At 48.5% G+C, this 23577-nt stretch overlaps 1 protein-coding gene across 2 annotated transcripts in view; it reads left to right on the forward strand.

The window, feature by feature from the left end:
* PRIM1 (DNA primase subunit 1) overlaps positions 1-23577 on the forward strand; it is a 220785-nt gene that overhangs the window by 64992 nt on the left and 132216 nt on the right. For both annotated transcript variants that reach the window (XM_063952487.1, XM_063952486.1), the window contains exons 6-7: positions 16656-16714; positions 17944-18053. In XM_063952487.1, the coding sequence (XP_063808557.1) occupies positions 16656-16714; positions 17944-18053 (169 nt within the window). The remainder of the gene's footprint in view (positions 1-16655; positions 16715-17943; positions 18054-23577) is intronic.

The following is a 23577-nucleotide window of genomic DNA, read 5'->3' on the forward strand; positions in this document are numbered from 1 at the left end:
GGGGGGAGGCTGTAAATTCCTGGGTACACAGTCAGTGCAGGTATTTTGTTATATCTACCTTATTAAGCGCTGTGTGTGTGCTGACTCCAAGCTCTGTGTTTCTCTGAAAGTTCTTGGGGGAAAAACTGTCTGACATTTTCCTGTGTGAGTGTGGTGTATGTTTCTCACATAACCATGTCCAGGGACTCTGTGTCTTATGCTGCAGAGGATATTTCTTCTCCTGAAGAATCCATTCCATGTACCCAGGAATGTAATGCATTGTCTCAGATTAATGAGCCAGAATGGCTGACTTCTATTAGGTGAATGATCTCTCAGATCTACTAGGGTAGCTCATACTGAGACGGAAACTCAGGTTTTAAAGACGTCTATGGCTGTTTGGTCAGGTTCTGTTCCTATTCCTTCTCAATCCCCTAACATTCCCAAAGAAACTTGCACTTGCCCAGATTATGCAAGCTGACACTGATACCGACTCTGACACAGTAGACGGTGAGGGGGATGTGCTGAGGGGAGCGGCATCCCTGGCTAAGGGGGTGCAGCTCATGATTGAGGCCATTAGAGATGTGTTAAACATTACTGACACACCACCTGAGCAGGTTGAGGAGGCTTACTTCAGACAATAAGAGAGCCTCGCTAACCTTTCCTGCGTCTAAAGAATTAAATGCTTTATTTGAAAAATCCTTGGAACCCCGGAGAAAAAATTTCAGATCCCCAAGAGGGTTCTGGTTGCTTTTCCCTTCCCTGAGGAGGATAGAATAAGATGGTAAAACCCACCCATAGTTGAAGCCTCCTTCTCCAGACTGTAAAAAAAGGTGGTTTTACCTGTCCCAGGATCTACCGCGTTGAAAGAACCGGCTGATCGTAAGATTGACACTACGCTCAAATCCATATACACTGCTTCAGCGGTGGCATTAAGGCCTACTATTGCCTGTGCATGGATTTCTAAAGCTATAGTAAAGTGGTCAGGCACGTTACTAGAAGACTTAGATACAATGGATAGAAGTGACATTGAACTGTTTTTACGTAACATACAGGAGTCTGCGGGTTCATGGTGGAATCCATGAAGGACCTGGGTACGCTGAATGCACGGTTATCTTCCATGTCTGTCTCAGCTCGCAGAGGACTCTGACTACGCCAATGGTCGGCAGACGCGGAATCCAGGAGAAGTGTGGAGAACCTACCATACACAGGTCAGGCTCTGTTTGGGGAAGCGTTGGATGCGTGGATTTCCACGGCAACTGCGGGTAAGTCACCGTTTCTTCCCTCAGCTACGCCTTCTGCGAAGAAACCCTTTTCTTCATCCACATCTCAGTCCTTTAGGACCGCTAAGACAAAAAAGTCCAAGCGCCCTACCACTTTCTTTAGAGGTGGGCGTGCAAAATCCAAAAATCCTGCACCTGCAGGCTCCCAGGACCAGAAGCCTGCTTCTGGTTCCTCAAAATACTCAGCATGACGGTGGACCGCACAGCCTGGAGGACGGTCTGGTGGGTGCGAGGCTCAGACGTTTTAGCCACTTCCGGGTGTCGTCCGGCCTGGACTCCTGGGTACAGGATATTGTATCCCAGGGGTACAGACTGGAGTTTCAAGAACTCCCGCCTCACCGATTCTTCAAATCAGGCTTGCCAGCGTTACTGACAGACAGGGCTGTCCTACAGGAAGCCATTCAAAAATTGGAAAGGGCAGCAGTCATCGTTACAGTTCCACCGCATATGCAAAACAAGGGTTACTATTCGAACCTTTTCGTGGTACCGAAACCGGATGGTTCGGTCAGACCGATTTTGAACTTGAAATCGTTAAACCCTTATCTGAGGGAGTTCAACTTCAAAATGGAGTCTCTGAGAGCGGTGATCTCAGGTCTGGAGGAGGGAGAGTTTCTGGTATCCCTGGATATCAAGGATGTGTACCTCCACATTCCGATATGGCCGACGCACCAAACTTATCTCAGGTTTGCACTGCTAGACAGTCACTCAGTTTCAGGCACTGCCATTCGGTCTCCACGGCACCGAGGGTGTTCACCAGGGTGATGGCAGAGATTATGGTTCTCCTCCGCAAACAGGGAGTGAACATAATTCCATATCTGGACGATCTGCTGATAAAGGCGTCGACCAGGGAGGCCTTGTTTCAGTCCATTGCTCTCACGACTCGTCTGCTCAGGGAACATGGTTGGATCCTGAATCTTCCGAAGTCACATTTGGAGCCGACAAGGAGACTGTCTCTTTCCTGGGGATGATCCTCGACACGGAAGAACAGAGGGTGTTTCTTCCGGAGGAAAAAGTGTTGGTGATTAAAGCAATGTTCCGGGAAGTCCTGAAGCCAGCCCGAGTATCGATTCATCAGTGCATTAACCTTCTTGGAAAGATGGTTGCCTCTTACGAGGCTCTACAGTACGGAAGATTTCATGCTCGATCCTTCCAACTGGATCTCCTGGACAAGTGGTAGGGTCTCATCTATATATGCACCTGAGGATACGTCTGTCGCCGAAAAGCAAGGATTTCACTCCTCTGGTGGCTCCAGATGTCTCGCCTTCTGGAGGGCTGCAGGTTCTGGATTCAGGACTGGGCCCTTCTAACCACGGACGCAAGTCTCCGGGGTTGGGGTGCAGTCGCTCAAGAGGAAACCTTCCAAGGAAGGTGGTCAAGTCTGGAATCCAGTCTTCTGATAAACATTGTGGAACCAAGCCGAATACAACGGTCTTCTCCAAGCGGCACATCTTCTGCGAGATCGTGCCATTCAAGTACAGTCGGACAATGTAACGACGGTGGCTTACATAAACCGACAGGCCAGAACGAAGAGTAGAGCTTCGGAGGTATTGTTCCAGGTCGAGAGACCCGCAAGCAGTGGCCGCCCTGGTGACTCCGTGAGTATTCCAGTAAGTGTACGTGTTTCCTCCTCTTCCACTCATTCTAAGGATTCTAAAAATCATAAATAGAACAAGAGTTTAGGTAGTCCTCATTGCTCCGGACTGGCCAAGAAGGGCTTGGTACGCGGATCTCCTGGATCTACTGCTGGAAGATCTGAGGCCTCTTCCTCTTCGGGAGGACCTTCTGCAACAGGGGCCGTTCGCTTATCAAGACTTACCACGGCTACGTTTGACGGCATGGAGGAGCCAGATATTAGCTCGGAAGGGCATTCCGAACAAGGTTTATTCCTACTCTGATACAGGCTAGGAAAGGAGTAACGTCTTAACATTACCATCGAATTTGGAAAAAGTATGCGTCTTGGTGTGAATCCAAGAAGTTTCCTACGGTGGAGTTTCAACTGGGACGGTTTCTCCTTTTCCTGCAAGCAGGTGTGGATATGGGCCTGCGTTTGGGATCCATAAAGGTCCAGATTTCGGCCTTATCCATTTTCTTCAAGAAACAACTGGCTTCTCTCCCTATGGCACCCTGGGATCTTAACGTGGTATTGCAGTTCCTCCAATCGGATTGGTTTGAGCCTCTACAGGAGGTTGAGGTCAAGTTTCTCACGTGGAAGGCTGTCACCTTGTTGGCCTTAGCTTCTGCTAGACATGTGTCAGAGTTGGGGTCTTTGTCTTGTAAAAGTCCCTACTTGATCTTCCATGAAGATAGAGCTGAGCTCCGGACACGTCAGCAATTCCTTCCAAAGGTTGTGTCGGCTTTTCATATCAACCAACCTATTGTGGTGCTAGTTGCCACTGACTCCTCAATTCCATCAAAGCCTTTGGATGTTGTAAGGGCTCTGAAAATTTATGTGAAGAGGACTGCTCGTCACAGAAAATCAGACTCTGTTTGTCCTGTATGATCCCAAGAAAATTGGGTGTCCTGCTTCTAAGCAGACGATCTCTCGCGGGATCAGGTTCACTATCCAGCATGCGTATTCTACGGCAGGATTGCTGTGTCCAAAATCTGTTAAGGCCCACTCTACTCGTAAGGTGGGTTCTTCCTGGGCGGCTGCCCAGGGTGTCTCGGCTTTACAGCTTTGCCGAGCGGCTACTTGGTCTGGGTCGAACACGTTTGCTAAGTTCTACAGGTTCGATACTTTGGCCTCTGAGGACCTCATGTTTGGTCGGTCAGTTCTGCAGGAGCCTCCGTGCTCTCCCTCCCGTTCTGGGAGCTTTGGTACATCCCCATGGTACTAATGTGGACCCCAGCATCCTCTAGGACGTAAGAAAAAATAGGATTTCTCATACGTCCTAGAGGATGCTGGGGACTCCGTAAGGACCATGGGGGTATAGACTGGATCCGCAGGAGACATGGGCACACTATAAGACTTTGAATGGGTGTGAACTGGCTCCTCCCTCTATGCCCCTCCTCCAGACTCCAGTTAGAGTCTGTGCCCAGAAGAGACTGGACACACACTAGGGGAGCTCTACTGAGTTTCTCTGAAAGACTTTGTTAGGTTTTTTATTTTCAGAAAGACCTGCTGGCTACAGGCTCTCTGCTTCGTGGGACTGAGGGGAGAGAAGTCAGACCTACTACTTCTGCGTTAAGGGCTCTGCTTCTTAGGCTACTGGACACCATTAGCTCCAGAGAGTTCGATCACTTGGTGCGCCTAGCTGCTTGTTCCCGGAGCCGCGCTGTCACCCCCCTCACAGAAGCCGAAGGGGGGCACAGTGATTTAGATATAGAATAAAATATAGCACTATCTTAGATAATGGGCGTGTAGTCATTGAGTTGTGCATATGTGTCTGTGTTTTCCCTGTCCGATATACCCACTATAGCTTTTAGTGCACGTGTCGACATGTGTGAGTGCTCTGTTGCAAACAGCTATGGGAATCTCTGTCGGCATCGCCAACTCCTGTTGGTACTTGATTCAGTAGATGCAGTGTCAGCAGGTCGGTAGTTGTATGCTTTTCAAAAGTAAACACTGTATGGGAGACACAGTAGTATGTGGGTGACCCTGTCGGCACCAACTGTTATTACTGGGTGTAAATTAACATGCTGTAACTAACTTATACCTGTATATATATTTATATGTATATGTATGGTACGGTTCCATGGGCCTGTAGCTCGAGCACAGACATGGTAATATTTGTGGGGGAGTGATATTAAAATTATATATGTATACTTCCCTCGGGGTCGCAAGAATGTTATTTTGCCCGGTTACTACTCCCTGCTGTCGACGAATACTAGGTTTTCTGTCGACCATAAGGTTTCCTGGTTAGATCCACGACTGGGGCATTCAGTACATGGTCATACACATTCAGAACACATTAATGTCACTAGGGACCCGGCGGTTCCGGACAATCTGCTTATATGTGATAGACAGATGGACAGACAGATAGATAGATAGACATATAGATATAATGTGTGTGTGTGTGTATATATATATATATATATATATATATATATATATATATATATATATATATATATATACACAGGTTGAGTATCCCATATCCAAATATTCCAAAATACGGAATATTCCGAAATACGGACCTTTTTGTGTGAGTAGTGAAACCTTTGTTTTTTGATGGCTCAATGTACACAAACTTTGTTTAATACACAACGTTATTAAAAATATTGTATTAAATGACCTTCAGGCTGTGTGTATAAGGTGTATATGAAACATAAATGAATTGTGTGAATGTACACACACTTTGTTTAATGCACACAGTTATAAAAAATATTGGCTAAAATGACCTTCAGGCTGTGTATATAAGGTGTATATGTAACATAAATGCATTCTGTGCTTAGACTTAGGTCCCATCTCCATGATATCTCATTATGGTATGCAATTATTCCAAAATACGGAAAAATCCGATATCCAAAATTTCTCTGGTCCCAAGCATTTTGGATAAGGGATACTCAACCTGTATATATGTATTACAATATGTATATTCATATTACGATTTCTAATGAATGCTGAAGTAAAAGTATTCCTTCTCATGTGCTGGTCGCTCTGTTGATAAAGCTCTAGGTCGACCGTGACGAGTTTGTCTCAGATCCTCACAAGGAGTCTGAGTGTTTATTATTTTCCCACCGCGGATAGAATACTGTGAAAGTCAACTCCTGGTCGGCACGGGGCCCTGTCACAAAGGATCGTATACAGGAAGCTAAGTGATATTTTATTTCTATGCTTTGAAGTTATTTGCATTACATGTGCATGGGGGAGTGCTTGTATTCGGAAAGGCATCCGATAGAATTACCCTAGAGAGAGAGGGGATGTTTCTTATGTTGGTTCTTCTCTATAACATTGCGGCAGGCTGCCGTGCGACTACAGGAGGTGTGGCCGAGGGAATGCTGAGGCTGACTCCGAGAGATACTGGAGTTTTTCCCTGTGACGGTGTACCGCTGTTTGGGGATGCCTCAGTTAAGTCACTCTCGGCGGATACCAATGGTAAGTCTACCTTCGTGAGTTAGATTACCTCACAACGGTTGGTGACACATTCTTTTGTGGGATGCAGTCATTTTAATCGGTTCGATACCGTTCTTTTTTCCCTTTCTGTGCAGATAGTGGAAGGTGAAAAGGTAAGAGCTCTGCAGCCTTGTTAGGTTTGCAGAAGCGGATATCGTCTTCTGTTTCTACCACATCCACCGCATGTCGCTGGGTCTATCTGGCTAGAACCCACACTGGTGGGAACTCGTCTAATACTGGAGTTTACAGATGATTCCCCTCACTGATTTTTCAAATAGATCTTACCGATTCCCCTCTGGAAGGGGAGGTGGTACGCGACGCCATACCAGAGTTGCGTCAGGTTCAGGACATTGTCCTGCTGTCCCTGTTAAAAACAAAAAACAAAGATTTCTACTTACGAAGTTAAACTACAGGATGGAATCTCTCAGGCCAGAGAGCTCCAGCACGTAAAGGTAGAAAAGGGTTTAAATGCGTTTTTCTCCGCATTCAGCTTACCTGGGTTGATATCCAGGATTGTCTTTGCTATTTCACCGGAGTGATGGCAGTATGATGGTTTTCTTTCAATAGTAAGAGCCATTGTTATTCTGTACTGAGACGCGCTCCTGATTAAGGCGAGGTCAAGAAACAAGTGGTGCAAATCGATGTTTCTCTCTGACTGTTCTTCAACACAGAGCATGGCTGTTGTTCCCAACGATGCAGATGTCGGAGGTGGGTATCAGAGTAGATACTGAACGGTTGAGGTTCTGTGTTTTCCTGTGGAAAGAGGTCTGAGGATCCAGAGTTGGAACAGATTTGCAGTGACAATCCATCAATATGTTCCGTTGATGAAGAAGATAGGTGCAGCCTAAGAGGCCTTTTCGGTGAGCAGGTCAAATGCCAGAGTGGTTTTCACAGGACCAGTTGGAAATGTGGTCCGGGTCTCACCTGCACATGCACAGGAATATAATCCTAATGGCCAGGATATCACTCCTGTGGTGTCTGCTCAGTTCTCACCTCCTAGAGCACAGGTTCTCAAAACTCTGTCCTCAAGACCCCACACAGTGCATGTTTTGCAGTTCTCCTCACAGAATCGCAAGTGAAATAATTAGCTCCACCTGTGGACCTTTTAAAATGTGTCAGTGAGTAATTAATACACCTGTGCACTTGCTGGGTGACCTGCAAAACATGCACTGTGTGGGGTCCTGAGGACCGAGTTTGAGAACCACTGTCCTAGAGGGACGAAGGTTCGGGATCCTGGTGTCCATACATGCAGATCTCCGAGGCTGGGGAGCAGTCCTTGCAAGGGAAGTATTTCCAGAGGAAAAGGTCAAGCTGGGAAGCTTGTCTGCAATAAGCTTTCTTGAATTAAAAGCTATTTTCAACGAACATATTCTTTGTGATCTGCCCGTGTCAATTCTGTCGGACGACTTGACAGCAGTGGCGTAAGTAAGCCGCTAGGGCGGAACAAGGAGCAAAGCGGCAATGGCAGAAGCCGAAAAAGTTTTCTGCTGTGTGGAAAGACTGGTAAACGCTATATTAGCAGTCTTCGTTCCGGATGTAAACGACTGAGAAATAGATTTCCTCTGCAGACGCGATCTCCATCCGGGATAAATACAGTCGTCATCGAGAAGTTTTCACAGAAGTGACAAGTCTTTGAGGAGTGCCTCAATTGGACATGTTGGTGTCTCGCCTCAACGAGAGACCTCAGGGATATTGTTCCAGGTCAAGGGACACTCAAGCTATAGCAGTGGACGCCCTCGTGACACCTTGGGTGTTTTCAGTCGGTCTATGTGTCTCCTCCGCTTTCACTCTTCTGAAGGTGATAAACGTAAGAACAACAAAGGTTCAGGCGATCCTCATTGTTCCGGTCTAGCCAAGGAGGGCTTGGTATCCAGTTCTTCAAGATTTACTCATAGTAGATCCCTGGCCTCTTCCTCTACGTGAGGAACTGTTACAGCAAGATCCGGGCGTGTATCAAGACTTACCGCGGCTGCGTTTGCCGGCGTGGCGGTTGAACGCCATATCCTAGCCCGAAACAGTATTCTCGGTGAAGTCATTTCCACACTACTTCAGGCTGGAAAAAAAGTAACGGCTAAGGCCTTACCACCGTATTTGGCGTAAATATGTGTCTTGGTGTGAATCCAAGAAGGCTCCTACGGAAGTCTTTCAGCTGGGTCGTTCTTTTCCATTCTTTGCAAGCAGGTGTGGATGCAGGCCTAAAGTTAGGCTCCATTTCAGTGCAGTTTTGGCCTTATAAATTTTCTTAAAAATAAAAAAAGAATTGGCACCTTTCCGGAATTTCAGACTTTCGTGAAAGGGGTACTGCACATCCAACCTCCATTTGTGCCCCCATTGGCACCGTGGGTCCTTGACGTGGTGTTGCGTTTTCTTGTGTCACACTGATTGGAACCTTTATGAAAGGTTGTGTTAAAATTTCTCTCTCGGAGAGTAGTCATGCTTTTGGCTTTGGCGTCTCACAGAATCCCCTGTTTGATCTTCCATGTAGATAGAGCGGAATTGAGAACTCTGTTAATAGTTCTGCCAAAAGTGGTTTCTGTGTTTCGCAGAAACCAGCCTATTTTGATGCCTGTGGTTACTTAAGCATTGGCTGATTCAAAGTCTCTCGATGTAGTCAGGGCTTTGAATATTTATGTCGCCAATTTGGCTCAGTTTGGGGAAACAGAGGCTCTGTTGACGGTATGCTCCCAGCATGATTGGGGCGCCTGCGTCTATGCAGTCTGTTACACGCTGGATCTGTGATACGATTCGGCGTGCTCGTTCTACGGCTGGATTGCCGTTACCGAAGTCGGTGGAGACCCATTCTACTAGGAAGATGGGCTCCTCTTGGGCGGATGCCCGAGGAGTCTCGGCTGTTCAACTTTGCCGAGCGGCTACTTGGTCGGGTTCAAACACTTTTGCTCAGATCTACACGTTTGATACCCTGGCTGATGGGGACCTCATGTTTGCTCAATCGGTGCTGCAGAGTCGTCCGCACTCTCCTGCCCGGTCTGGAGCTTTGGTATAAACCCCATGGTCCTTACGGAGTCCCCAGCATCCTCTAGGAAGTATGAGAAAATAGGATTTTAATACCTACCGGTAAATCCTTTTCTCTTAGTCCGTAGAGGATGCTGGGCGCCCGTCCCAGTGCGTACTGTGTCTGCAGTTATTGGTTATGGTTACACTCTTGTGGTGTTTTTTTTCTGTCAGGCTGTTGCTGACGTTGTTCATGCCATGGCATGCGGTGTCTTATTATTGGTTGTGTTGACACACAGGTTGTGTTACATATTCTCTCAGCATGTGGCTGTGTATTTTTCATGCCGTTGGCTGGTGTTCTATTGAATGCCACGTTCTGCGGTATGTTCGAGGTGTGAGCTGGTATGACACTCACCGTGTTTAAACAATAAATTATTTCCTCGAAATGTCCGTCTCCCTGGACACAGTTCTCTAACTGGAGTCTGGAGGAGGGGCACAGAGGGAGGAACCAGTTCACACCCATTCAAAGTCTTATAGTGTGCCCGTGTCTCCTGTGGATCCCATCTATACCCTCATGGTCCTTACGGAGTCCCCAGCATCCTCTACGGACTAAGAGAAAAGGATTTACCGGTAGGTATTAAAATCCTTTTTTCTTTTTCATCCACTAGGGGTCACTGGAGTACTCTTGGGATATGGACGGTTTCCGTAGGAACCAGGCACTGAATATTAAAATTTAGAACTCTCCTCCCCGCCATATCCCAGAGTACCCCAGTGTTTTTTATGTGCTTCTCGTAGCAACAGGGCTTGTGTGGAGCTTAACCACACTACTTTGAATATTTTTATTTTAAATTTTTATTTTCTACATTTACATTTTTTGCTCACAGCACATCCCTTCCCAGTTTCTGTAAAAACTTGGGTCCGGGATAGTGCCGCTGCACGGAGCAGCGCATGGCGTGTCGGTCCTCACAAAGAGCACCCTCACAGCCACACGCAGCTCATTCCCTGACTGCTACTACAGCTGGACGGAGCCTACAGATAGAAGCCCCGTCACAGCCTTCGCCTCTGGAGTCAGGTATGCTGGGGGTACGGGGCGGTCAGCGCACGCTGCCGCCCCGCTGTGTGGGGACAAGGTTCACTGAGCTCTCACTGCGCCCGCACCCGCCTCTCCTGACAGGCCGCCCGGCAACCGCTCCGAGCAGCGCCGCCTCCACCGCTGAGACCCGCCGTCCGCCGCTGTAGGACCGCGCTCCATTACAGCGCTCCCCGGCTCCCTGCACCCTGATTGCGCTGGGAGTGAGATACCCGCGCCCCGGTAATTCCCGCTCAGACAGCGGTACACGGGCCACGGGGGAGGGAGCAGAAGGGGGGGGGGAGATGACATTAGCGGAGGGCTGCATAAGGGGGGTGACGTTGATGAAATAGGCTGTTAAGCCTATATTACAGGGTTGGCTTGTTACATATACCCTGCACTGTGAGGCATGGTGGCCATTTTAATCTTGCTTCCTGTCTTCCAGTTTGTGATTCCAGAACGTTCCTGTACTACATCTCTACTCCACCGCAGGGCTGTTGGTGGGAATTTGGGATCAGTTTCATATAGTACTGGCCACGTGCACTACACGTTGCCAGATAGATATATATATATATATATATATATATATATATATATATAATATATATATAGAGAGAGAGATGGAGAGACACCTTAGTACTATTTACTGAGTCGTGCAGGTTGTCTGTCTTTGTATGTTGTATTGTCTGTCTGCATAATGAGTAAGGCACCGGCAAAACCAAAAAAGCACTGCCATGTCTGTGACAGTGTGTTACCGGATGGTTCTACCACATGCGCAGTATGTTTTGTGGATTCAGCTACGAATACAATCTCTGCTCCGCTGTCTAAGACGGTTTCATCCCCGGACCCTCCATGGGCTATGCTAGCAGATGTCATGGCTGGATTGCAATCAGAATTGGCCGCTGCTCAACAGGAGCGGGAAGCGGCAAGATCTGAGTCTAGGGTGAGACCGCTAGGACTACCGGAGGGGTCTCAGCCTTGCCAACGGTCTAAGTCCATTTTGGGTAGACGGGATAAATTTACTTTGTCTTATGATTTACCAGTTTCTGCTATGTTACAGTCTGATGATTCTATGCCAGACCTCACTGCGCAAGATGACGGTGAGGACGGCGAAGTAGACCAGCAGTCCAATAGTGAAGATTTTGACAGCCCAGGCATTGATAATCTCATTAGAGCGGTGCGTCAGTCTCTGAGGTTTACAGAATCTGAGGAGCCTCTGACAAATGATGAAGTCGTCTTTGCTAAACGACAGAGGACTCCGATGTGTTTTCCGGTTTCGGAATCTCTTAATAAGATGTTACTGGAAACACGAAAGAATCCGGATAAACGGTTTTCTATACCTCGCAGATTTAAGTCTAGTTACCCGTTTCCGGAGTCTGTGACAGCTACATGGGAGAATCCGCCAACCTGGGTTGGTTGGCATTTGGGTAACTAAGGCGCTCATGGTATGGATAACAGAGCTCAAGTCTGCCCTACATGACGATCACCTTATACTTCTCGCTGATCAAATCTGGGAAGCTGCTGATTATCTATGTACAGCTTCTACTGACGTCTGTCAGCTCACTTCTCGCCTTTCATCGTCGCTAGTTGCAGCACGACGAGCACTCTGTCTGCGCTCTTGGCAAGCGGAGGCGGAGGTCAAAAGAGGTATAGAGGCGTTACCTTACGGTGGCGAGAAGTTGTTTGGTCCTGAATTGGACAAATGAATTGCTGAGGCCACGGGTGGTAAGTCTGTTTTCTTACCATTGCCTCCAACGGCGCCTAGGCGGAAATACTCGGGCCCGGCGTTCAAATCATTTCGGCCTCAGCCCTTTCGAGGCCGTGGTAGGGGACCAGCCACGGCCGGTGGTCGAGGGCGTGGTTTCCAACAAACCAACGCCAGTCGTCAAGACGCTAAGGTCACCGACAAGCCAGTGGCATGACGGACTCCCAGCCCACCTTGGATCTCCAGTTGTGGGAGCACGCCTTCAGACGTTCCATTTGGCGTGGTTCCAGACGTCCACAGATGGGTGGATCCGCAATTTAGTGCTCAAAGGTTACAAAATAGAGTTCGACTGTCTCCCGCCACTGCGGTTTTTCAAGACAGGACTGCCTGTGTCGGACGACAAACGGGCGGTTCTGCAACTTGCCATTCAGTCTCTGCTGGAGTCAGCAGTTTTGATTCCGGTCCCTGTACACCAACAGGGGCAGGGTTATTATTCCAGTCTGTTTGTGGTACCAAAGCCGGATGGCTCGGTCAGGCCAATATTGAACTTAAAGGGCCTCAATCAGTACGTCACTTACTACAGATTCAAGATGGAATCTCTGCGGTCGGTAATTGCAGGTTTAGAGCCACAGGAATTCATGATTGCGCTGGATCTCAAAGATGCGTATTTACACATTCCGATTTGGCCACCTCATCAGAGGTTCTTGCGGTTTGCAATCCGGCAGAACCATTACCAGTTTCAGGCTCTACCGTTTGGCCTCTCGTCAGCGCCTCGGGTATTCACCAAAGTGATGTCTGTGATGATAGCTCATCTCAGATCCCTGGGAGTGATAATAGTTCCGTACTTGGACGATCTGCTCATCAAAGCTCCGTCTCAACAGATGCTCCTCCAACATGCGTTGCTAACGTACGATGTCCTAGTTCAGCACGGTTGGATTGTCAACTTCAAGAAATCACATCTGATTCCGTCTCAACGACTGCAATTCCTAGGTATGATTCTCGATACAGTAAATCAAAGAATTTACCTACCAGAACAGTAAGTACAGATCATTTGTCATCTAGTTCGATTGGTGCTCAAGCCACGCACAGTCTCGGTACATTTGTGCATTCGCCTCTTAGGCACAATGGTGGCGGCTTTCGAATCGCTTCAGTTCGGGAGACTTCACTCACGTCCTTTTCAACTGGATGTGCTCGCACAGTGGTCGGGCTCGCATCTGCAGATTCACCACAGAGTGAGGTTGTCGCCACGGGCCAGGGTATCTCTACTCTGGGGGCTCAATGTACACAACCTGACAGCAGGGAAACGGTTCGGCGCCTGAAATTGGATAATTCTAACGACGGACGCGAGTCTCAGAGGTTGGGGAGCTGTAGTTCAAAATTGTCAGCTCCAGGGTCTCTGGGCGGCTCACGAAAGATTGCTGTCTAAATGTCCTGGAACTCCGGGCAATTTACAATGCGCTACGACAAGCAGTGCACATTCTTCGGTCTCAGCCTGTCCAGGTGCAGTTGGAAAATGCGACGGCGGTCGCATACATCAACAAACAAGGAGGAACGAGAAGCCGCATGGCAATGCGAGAAGTAGCTCGAATCCTCAATTGGGCCGAGCGTCACCAAGTGATGTTGTCGGCAGTGTTCATTCCGGGAGTGGACAACTGGGAGGCGGATTATCTCAGCCGTCGGGATTTCATCCAGGAGAATGGGCATTACATCCGGAAGTGTTTCACATGTTGGCCCAGAGGTGGGGTTACCCTCAAGTGGACCTGATGGCATCTCGCCACAATCACCAAACGCCCCAGTATGTGTCCAGAACGCGAGATCCAAAGGCAGTCGCGTGGCCGTACAGCCTCGTGTACCTGTTTCCACCGTTTCCGCTGCTCCCTCTGTTGCTAAAACGGATCAAAAGAGAGTCCGTCACAGTCATACTAGTGGCGCCTCAGAGAGCTTGGTTCTCAGATCTCCGAGGACTACTCGCAGACGAGCCTTGGCCGCTCCCACTTCGTCCGGACCTGTTACAACAGGGTCCGTTCCTTTACCCCGATTTAGCGCGGCTGCGTTTGACGGGGTGGCTGTTGAGACCGCCCTCTTAAGGAGAGAGGGCATTCCAGAATCTGTTATACCAACCATGTTACGTGCTAGGAAGCCAGTTACGGCAGCTCATTATTACAGAATTTGGCGTGCCTATATAGGTTGGTGTGAGGATCTGAAGTTTCCGACATCATTTTTCAAGTTATCCCGTCTTTTGTTATTTCTACAGACGGGGCTGGATGGAGGACTGCGTTTATCTACACTAAAGGTGCAGGTATCTGCTTTGTCAATTTACTTTCAAAGACGATTGGCTCTATTGCCGTCTGTACACACTTTTCTGCAAGGTGTCCTCAGAGTACAGCCTCCATTCATTTCACCTACAGCGCCATGGGACTTGAATCTGGTTTTAGATTTCTTACAGTCTTCATATTTTGAACCCTTACACCAAGTGGATATTAAGTTTCTCACTTGGAAAACAATTTTTCTTCTAGCCTTAGCTTCGGCAAGGCGTGTTTCCGATTTGGGTGCCTTGTCATGCAAGCCACCGTATTTGGTGTTTCATGATGACAGAGCGGAACTTTGGACGAATCCCGCTTTCCTACCAAAGGTAGTGTCATCCTTTCACATCAATCAACCAATAGTAGTTCCTGTGTTGACAGGAAATTCTGGAACCTTGGATGTGGTACGCGCATTACGCGTTTGTGTCCCGAACGTCTACAGTTCGTAAGACGGATACGTTGTTTGTTCTCTATGATGCTGCCAAGATGGGTTGGCCAGCTTCTAAGCAGACCTTATCCAGATGGATTAAACTGACCATACGTCAGGCTTACCTTCATGCTCGGTTACAGCCGCCTACATCAGTAACAGCTCATTCCACACGTTCTGTGGGAACGTCATGGGCAGCTGGTCGTGGGGCTTCTACGACGCAGCTTTGCCGTGCGGCTACCTGGTCATCAGTGCACACGTTTGTGCGCTTTTACAAGTTTGATACGTTTGCGGCATCAGCATCTAGCTTTGGCCGCCTAGTGTTACAGGTGCCAAACTGCTCTCCCGCCCACGGGGGAAGCTTTGGTACGTCCCAAGAGTACTTCAGTGACCCCTAGTGGATGAAAAAGAAAATAGGATTTTGGTACTTACCAGGTAAATCCTTTTCTTTGAATCCATAGAGGGCACTGGACGCCCACCCAGAGCAGTTTTACCTGGTTTGCGGTAAGTTCAGGGAATCGTATGGTAACACATTCTCACCGACTGGTTCAGGTTTCAAGTTCTATCGGTTATTGTGCCAACTGTTTAGTTGTCAGTCACGTTATGTGTCAACTTTATTGTTGTCCGTTCTGTTATATGTAATTCTCCATTGTCAACCTCTCTATCGCTCCTGTTCGGCTCAGTAAAAAACACTGAGGTACTCTGGGATATGGAGGGGAGGAGAGTTCTAAATTTTAATATTCAGTGCCTGGTTCCTACGGAAACCGTCCATATCCCAAGAGTACTCCAGTGCCCCCTATGGATTCAAAGAAAAGGATTTACCTGGTAAGTACCAAAATCCTATTTTTAATTACCTACCGATAAATCCTTTTCTCATAGGGGGTAATTCTGAGTTGATCGCAGCATCAAATTTGTTAGCAGTTGGGCAAAACCATGTGCACTGCAGGGGGGGGGGGGGGGGCAGATGTAACATTTGCAACATTTGCAGAGAGAGTTAGATTTGGGTGGGTTATTTTGTTTCTGTGCAGGGTAAATACTGGCTGCTTTATTTTTACACTGCAATTTAGATTTCAGTTTGAACACACCCCACCCAAATCTAACACTCTGCAAATGTTATATCTGCCACACTTGCAGTGCAAATGGTTTTGCTAACAAATTTGGTGCTGCGATCAACTCTGAATTGCACCCATAGTCCGTAGAGGATGCTGGGCGCCCGCCCAGCGCTTCGTTATCCTCCAGTGGTTACTTGGTCAGTACTGCTTTGTTCTTGGTTATGTACTGCGTTACTTGGTTCAGTAATGTTATTCAGCTGTTGCTGAGTTGTTGTTTTTTTAAGCTAGTTAGCTTGGTTTGCCTTGTTGTGTGAGCTGGTGTGAATCTCACCACTATCTGTGTGTTTCCTTCTCTCGAAGTATGTCTGTCTCCTCGGGCACAGTTTCTAGACTGAGTCTGGTAGGAGGGGCATAGAGGGAGGAGCCAGTCCACACTGTTAAACTATTAAAGTGCCAGTGGCTCCTAGTGGACCAGTCTATACCCCATGGTACTAATGTGGACCCCAGCATCCTCTACAGACTACGAGAAAAGGGTTCACCGGTAGGTAATTAAAATCCCATTATAATATGTACCCCCACTAAAAATATAAATAAAAATGACACTGGAAATACCACTTCAGCAAGTGTGAGCGACTGTTGTAATATGGTACAAAGAAAAAAAAATTGGCATTTTGTCTCCTGTTTTCAGTTTTTTTTATGAATATTTTGCCAAACAATAATCTTATTTTTTAAAGAAGCGTACGCAATTAAAGAAAAATAAATCGAATTGTGAATAGCCCATTATACATTTTTGATATTGAACTCTTAATAACTATCTTTTTGTCTGCCTTAGGGAGGTGAGGACACCATAAAGAAAGTACAGCTCTCTGATCCCATTCATCCATTCATAAAGTATGTCTGCTTGATCACCTGGTTTGCTTCTGCCAGCATTAAAGCCAAACTTTCTAAAATTTAAAGTTGATTTGTTGTCATTTGTGATAATTTCAAGATTTAGCTTCTTCATTCTTTCATATCAGTAGACACAAATCCCCCCCCCCCCCCCTCCTTCCATTAAAAGGGGAAGGGGGGTACGGCTGCAGCAGACTGGGCAATACTGTTAGATTGGTGAACACAGTCTGGGTGGCTGTGGAGAGCCACCGGTAGCAGGAGCTCGGCTGCAGGAGGTCTGTCTTCCTGCAGCCGCGGGAGGGATTGTCTTTCAGCCACTCGGCAGAAGTTGGCTGAGGGGAGCTTGCCATTGCAACTGAGGGCTGCCCAGGTGGGCTAAGACTGGCGGCAGGCTTCTCTGACGTGGTCATATTAGATTTGTTAGGCAAGTTCAAATGTAGCCACACATTGTAGAAATTGGCAAATGTCCTAGTTGTAAATATTGGTACACTGTTAGACTGTATATTAAGTCTCCCTTATATTATCCTTATATTAGAAAAGGTTTGTTCATGAGCAAAGTTATTGAAGAACCTCAGATCACCTGCCTATTAAGGGGGGGTACACACGGAGAGATCCATGCTTAAATTCTAAGCAGTCTAACTAGATTGCGACTAGATGGCGACCTCGCCAGCGCTAGATTTGGCATGCATGCCTAATCTAGTGAGATTGCTCATTTCGTCGCTGGGTGAAATGAGCGCCTCCCCCACCCCTCGCTCAGCACACATCACGCTGAGTGCTCTGCGTGTGGGCAGAGATGTGTGCTGAGCGGTCTGTGCTATATCGTTCAGCACACATCTTCCCTGTGTGTACGGGGTGTTAGAGTTCCTATTAAAACTACTGGCTACCAGTTCTGTTGATACATTTCACTACAAGGAGAAGTTTACTAGTTATATATAATTGTTTTTCTTTAATTGGTTAATTACTGTATGGCCTTTTTCAGAGATCATATGTAGCTACAGAGACGTATGCTTGTTGTGATTGTCATTTGCCATTTTGTATTGTGTAAGGTCTGCTGAATTCACACGAGCTGTTGAATTTGTCAAAGATGTAGAACCAATGAGGAAACAAGTACGCAGTTTGGACTTGCTGGGTTTAGTTGAGAAGTTTTTGCCTTCTGTGGTGGTAGTGGGAGTGATGTGTTGAAAGCCTAGCATAAATTATGAAACAAAGATCACTTCTTCCTTATCTTACAGGAAATCCATTTCAGTGGTGGAGAAGTACTTTGAGAAATATGCCTTGGTGGATCAGGATATTCTGGAGAACAAGCAATGCTGGGAGAAAGTGCTGGCCCTTGTTCCTGAATATATCCTTTTACATAGCTAACACTTATTAGGATTTTATTCCAGCAGCCGCAGTGTTTTGCTACTCAATTAAAAGAGAACATGAGATGCAGTGATTTCTATAGAAATCACCATGTCTTTTTTTTTTTTTCTCTAACATCCATAAGGGATACTGTACACTTAGTGGGGTATAGATGGGGGGTGCAAAGGAGCCGGTGCACTTTACATCTACAGACAGGGTGTGCTGGCTCCTCCCCTCTATGCCCCCTCCCACAGCCAGTTTAGAAAAATGTGCCCTCAGGAGAGGATGCACACTCTGGGGCTCCAGGGTTTTTCTTCAATTTGTTTTAAACTTTTATTTCAGGTAGGTTGGGCAAGAGCCTACCTGCATCAAGGGACTTGTGCAGGGGACGGATACCAACCTCATTAGGTGCCTGAGCTGATCCCCGCTGACAGAACATCATTCCTGAAGGGCAGTGTACCGCATGGCATTGCGGTATAGCGCACACGCCCACAGCACTCCCCTAAGAGCAGCCTGAAGATGAGAAGAGTGGTGAGTGACAACCGGGGACCCATTAGGGGGATTCCCCCCGGGTTTTTTTTGTGTGGGGCGGGCATACGGACATTCTCTGGAGTGATCCCATAGACCCCATCCCTGCGTAGACTGACAGCGATTAGTGAAAACAGGTGTTTGGGACCTGATTTGACACTTTTTGGAGACTTTGGCCAGTATAAATAAATGACCGCTCTGGCACCAGAAAAAGGGTTGTTCTGCTTCGAAGCAGTCGATTGCTCACTGGATCAAGCTGGCTTTCCAACAGATCTACAGTATACTTTGGCAGCCTTGCCTGTTCCACAGTCTCTGAGGGCCCACTCCACAAGATCGGTGGGATCCTCCTGGGCGACTGCCTGTGGAGTCTCAGCTTTGCAACTATGCCGAGCGACTACCTGGTCGGGGAGAAACACTTCTGTAAAGTTCTACAAGTTTGATACCCTGGCTAAAGAGGATACCCAGTTTGGGCAGGCAGTGCTGCAGACGTCTCCGCACGTTCCCACCCGTTCTGGAAGCTTTGGGACGTCCCCATCGTACTAAGTGAGCCCCAGTATCCCTTATGGATGTTAGAGAAAATAGGTTATCTCCTACGTCCTAGAGGATGCTGGGGTTCCAAAAGGACCATGGGGTATAGACGGGATCCGTAGGAGACATGGGCACACTATAAGACTTTGAATGGGTGTGAACTGGCTCCTCCCTCTATGCCCCTCCTCCAGACTTCAGTTAGACTTTGTGCCCAGAGGTGACTGGACACACACTAGGGGAGCTCTACGGAGTTTCTCTAAAAGACTTTATGTTTAGGTTTTTTATTTTCAGGCAGATCTGCTGGCTACAGGCTCCCTGCATCGTGGGACTGAGGGGAGAGAAGTCAGACCTACTTCTTAGTTCAAGGGCTCTGCTTCTTAGGCTACTGGACACCATTAGCTCCAGAGGGTTAGATCACTTGGTTCGCCTAGCTGCTTGTTCCCGGAGCCGCGCCGTCAATCCCCTCACAGAAGCCAGAATTAAGAAGCCGGGTGAGTATTAGAAGAACAGAAGACTTCAGTGACGGCAGAAGACTTCAGTAACTGAGGTAACCGCAGCGGTAGCGCTGCGCTGCGCTCCATGCTCCCACACACATCACCAAAGGCACGTGCAGGGCGCTGGGGGGGAGCGCCCTGGGCAGCACGTTTCTGAGGTTCTTTGTTTTACACGGGCACCCTCGGGTCCCGGACACCCGGTACGAAACCCCCGCCGAACAGCAGCGGTAGCGCTGCACGCCATTGATCCCGCACACGCCAGCGGTCACTTGGCTGCTGGGGGGGGGGGGGTCGCCCTGGACAGCAATATATATGTGTTTAGTGATGGTATATAGTGCCTAGACACTATATACGGTCCCCTGCCTGTATGTTACATTTTATTATAATGAGGCTGAAGCGCCCCGAATAGGGGGCGGGGCTTAGCCTTAACAGCAGTGTTCAGCGCCATTTTTCTCTCTGTCCCCGCCAAAAAGTACAAACGAGGGGGGGACAGAGTTTTTAGTGGTATATTAAGATATACACTGCTCAAAAAAATAAAGGGAACACTAAAATAACACATCCTAGATCTGAATGAATGAAATATTCTTATTAAATACTTTGTTCTTTACATGGTTGAATGTGCTGACAACAAAATCACACACAAATTATCAATCGAAATCAAATTTCTCTGACGTCCTAGTGGATGCTAGGAACTCCGTAAGGACCATGGGGAATAGCGGCTCCGCAGGAGACTGGGCACAACTAAAGAAAGCTTTAGGACTACCTGGTGTGCACTGGCTCCTCCCACTATGACCCTCCTCCAGACCTCAGTTAGAATTTTGTGCCCGGCTGAGCTGGATGCACACTAGGGGCTCTCCTGAGCTCCTAGAAAAAGAAAGTATATTTTAGGTTTTTTATTTTCAGTGAGATCTGCTGGCAACAGACTCACTGCTACGAGGGACTTAGGGGAGAGAAGCGAACCTACCTGCTTGCAGCTAGCTTGGGCTTCTTAGGCTACTGGACACCATTAGCTCCAGAGGGATCAAACACAGGGCCCGTCCATGATCGTCCGGTCCCGGAGCCGCGCCGCCGTCCCCCTTGCAGAGCCAGAAGCAAGAAGATCTTCCTCAAAATTGGCGGCTGAAGACTCCTGTCTTCATTAAGGTAGCGCACAGCACTGCAGCTGTGCGCCATTGCTCCCTGTGCACACCACACACTCCGGTCACTATGGGTGCAGGGCGCTGGGGGGGGGGGGGGGGCGCCCTGGGTAGTAATTTGAGTACCTTACAGGTGGCAAACACACATAATATAGCTTACTAGGCTATATATGTGTAAAATACCCCTGCCACATTAATTTAATAAAAGCGGGAGAAGTCTGCCGAAAAAGGGGCGGGGCTATCTCCCTCAGCACACTGGCGCCATTTCCTCTCACAGCTCCGCTGGAAGGATCGCTCCCAGGCTCTCCCCTGCAGTTTCAGACTACATAAGGGTAAAAAAGAGAGGGGGGGCACTAAATTTAGGCGCAATTCTGTGTAATAAGCAGCTATAAGGGAAATCACCGTGAGTAGTGTAAATCCCGGCATTATATAGCGCTCTGGTGTGTGCTGGCATACTCTCTCTCTGTCTCCCCAAAGGGCTTTGTGGGGTCCTGTCCTCAGTCAGAGCATTCCCTGTGTGTGTGCGGTGTGTCGGTACGGCTGTGTCGACATGTTTGATGAGGAGGCTTATGTGGAGGCGGAGCAGGTGCCTATAAATGTGATGTCACCCCCTGCGGGGTCGACACCTGAGTGGATGGATATGTGGAAGGAAGTACGTGACAGTGTCAACTCCTTACACAAAAGGTTTGACGACGTGACAGATGTGGGACAGCCGGCTTCTCAGCCCGTGCCTGCCCAGGCGTCTCAAAAGCCATCGGGGGCCCTAAAACGCCCGCTACCGCAGATGGCAGATACAGACGTCGACACGGATACTGACTCCAGTGTCGACGACGGTGAGACCACGGTACATTCCAATAGGGCCATCCGTTACATGATTACGGCAATGAAAGATGTGTTGCACATTTCTGATCTTTACCCAGGTACCACAAAAAAGGGTATTATGTTTGGGGAGAAAAAGCAACCAGTGGTTTTTCCCCCATCTGATGAGTTGAATGAAGTGTGTGATGAAGCGTGGGCTTCCCCCGATAAGAAACTGGTGATTTCTAAAAGATTACTAATGGCGTACCCTTTCCCGCCAGAGGATAGGTCACGTTGGGAGACATCCCCTAGGGTAGATAAAGCGCTCACACGCTTGTCAAAAAAGGTGGCACTACCGTCTCCGGATACGGCCGCCCTAAAGGAGCCTGCAGATAGAAAGCAGGAGGCTATCCTGAAGTCTGTGTATATGTAGAGATGTGCCCTGTGGGCACATCAGTGGGGCTGTCCCTAGCTGGGGACAGCGCTGGGGCAGCTTGTCTGTTCCCAGCGCTGGGTGCGTGGCGGCGGGTGTCCGGTGCAGGGATTACCTTTTTTCCCTGCGCCGGACCAGAGACTGCAGGGGCTTTTGAATCTTAAGACAAAAACAGAATTGGGCGCTGATATTTGAATTAAACGCTAGCTGCACATTCCTGGGGCCTGGTTTGTAAGCCTCCAATTAATTTAAAACAAGAAAAAACAATCAGTTGTGTATTATATACATATTAATTGTTTTATGGATTGAATGTATATTATAAGAAATCCGGCCGGTAACTGTATAATTGCATAATTCCCGCAATTTCATATATATATTATTATTTTTTATTTATTATCTTTTATTTTTTATTTAATTTTATAGACAATAAAATAAAAAAAGTTTTTATTAAATGCTAAGCGCTGTTCCAGATTGTTTTTTCTTTTGAATCTTGGCGCCCTCCGGGAGCCAATCGCGGCTCCCGGAGCGGCAGCCAATCAGAGGGGGACGCGGCGAGCCAATCGGCGCTCGCCGCGTCATAGGCCCCGCCCCCGGCGCCTGACGACAGACGCCGGGCGGGAGCCGAAGAGACCGCGCGCGCGGAAGAGCGCGGAGAAGAAAGAAGAGGTCGGGCGGGAACAGCGAGGACGGTCGTCGGCGCGCCGGAGCGTAGAAGATCCCGGCGGCGCGAGGAAGAAGACGGACCTCGGGTGGCCGCGGAAGAGGCCTGAAGACTCCAGCCCTGGGAAAGAAGATGTCCAGCGGCGGCTGGACGCGGCGATGCGACGGCGGCGCCGCTGGCCAGGACGGGCCAGCGGCCGAAGAGGGCACCGAAGATCCCTGGAGCAGGTGAGGCAACTTCACCTCCTCCCTCGACCACCAGGGACGGGCATTAGGCCCGAGGGCACAAGTCAGGCACTAGGCCTGTGGCACAGGTAGGAGAGTGGGGGGGCAATATTTGATTAGGTGGTTTGGGCATTAGGCCCAAGCCACCCTATCCCTGTGCGCAGTTAGGCGGGCACTAGGCCCGGGGGCAAATCAGGCAATAGGCCTGTGGGCGTTAGAGGGCGTTAGGCCCAAGTGTATTTTTGGCCATTAGGGATACGATAAGGTGACCTTGGGCACAAGGCCCAGGTCACCCAACGGGCAGCATGTTAGGCGGGCGCTAGGCCCGTGGGCGAAGTCAGGCCTCCGGCCTGTGTGCAGTTAGGGGGCGCTAGGCCCAGTGAATAAGAGCCCCCGAGGTGAGTACAGGTGGCCCTGGGCACTAGGCCCAGGCCACCCCGAGGTATTTAGGAAGGCAGAGCTGAGGCCCACATGAGGGAAGGCACAGGAGGTGGGTAGGCCGTGCGGTGCCCACCCCCTTCCAGCGGCAGGTAGGGATTAAAAAGGGACAGCACCGTTTTATATTGTATTTCCGATGTGTGTTGTTACCGTGCAGGGCGAATTGCTGTTATAATGTTTGTGCATAGTTATGTCGCACCACACCCACAGAGCTAGTTTGAGGGCTCTGCCGTTATAGTTAGTATAAGGTGTGACACTAGGTCTAGTTAGGCCCTGCACGGCTGT

This window comes from Pseudophryne corroboree, chromosome 2 (genome assembly GCF_028390025.1).
Source record: "Pseudophryne corroboree isolate aPseCor3 chromosome 2, aPseCor3.hap2, whole genome shotgun sequence".
Taxonomy (NCBI): domain Eukaryota; kingdom Metazoa; phylum Chordata; class Amphibia; order Anura; family Myobatrachidae; genus Pseudophryne; species Pseudophryne corroboree.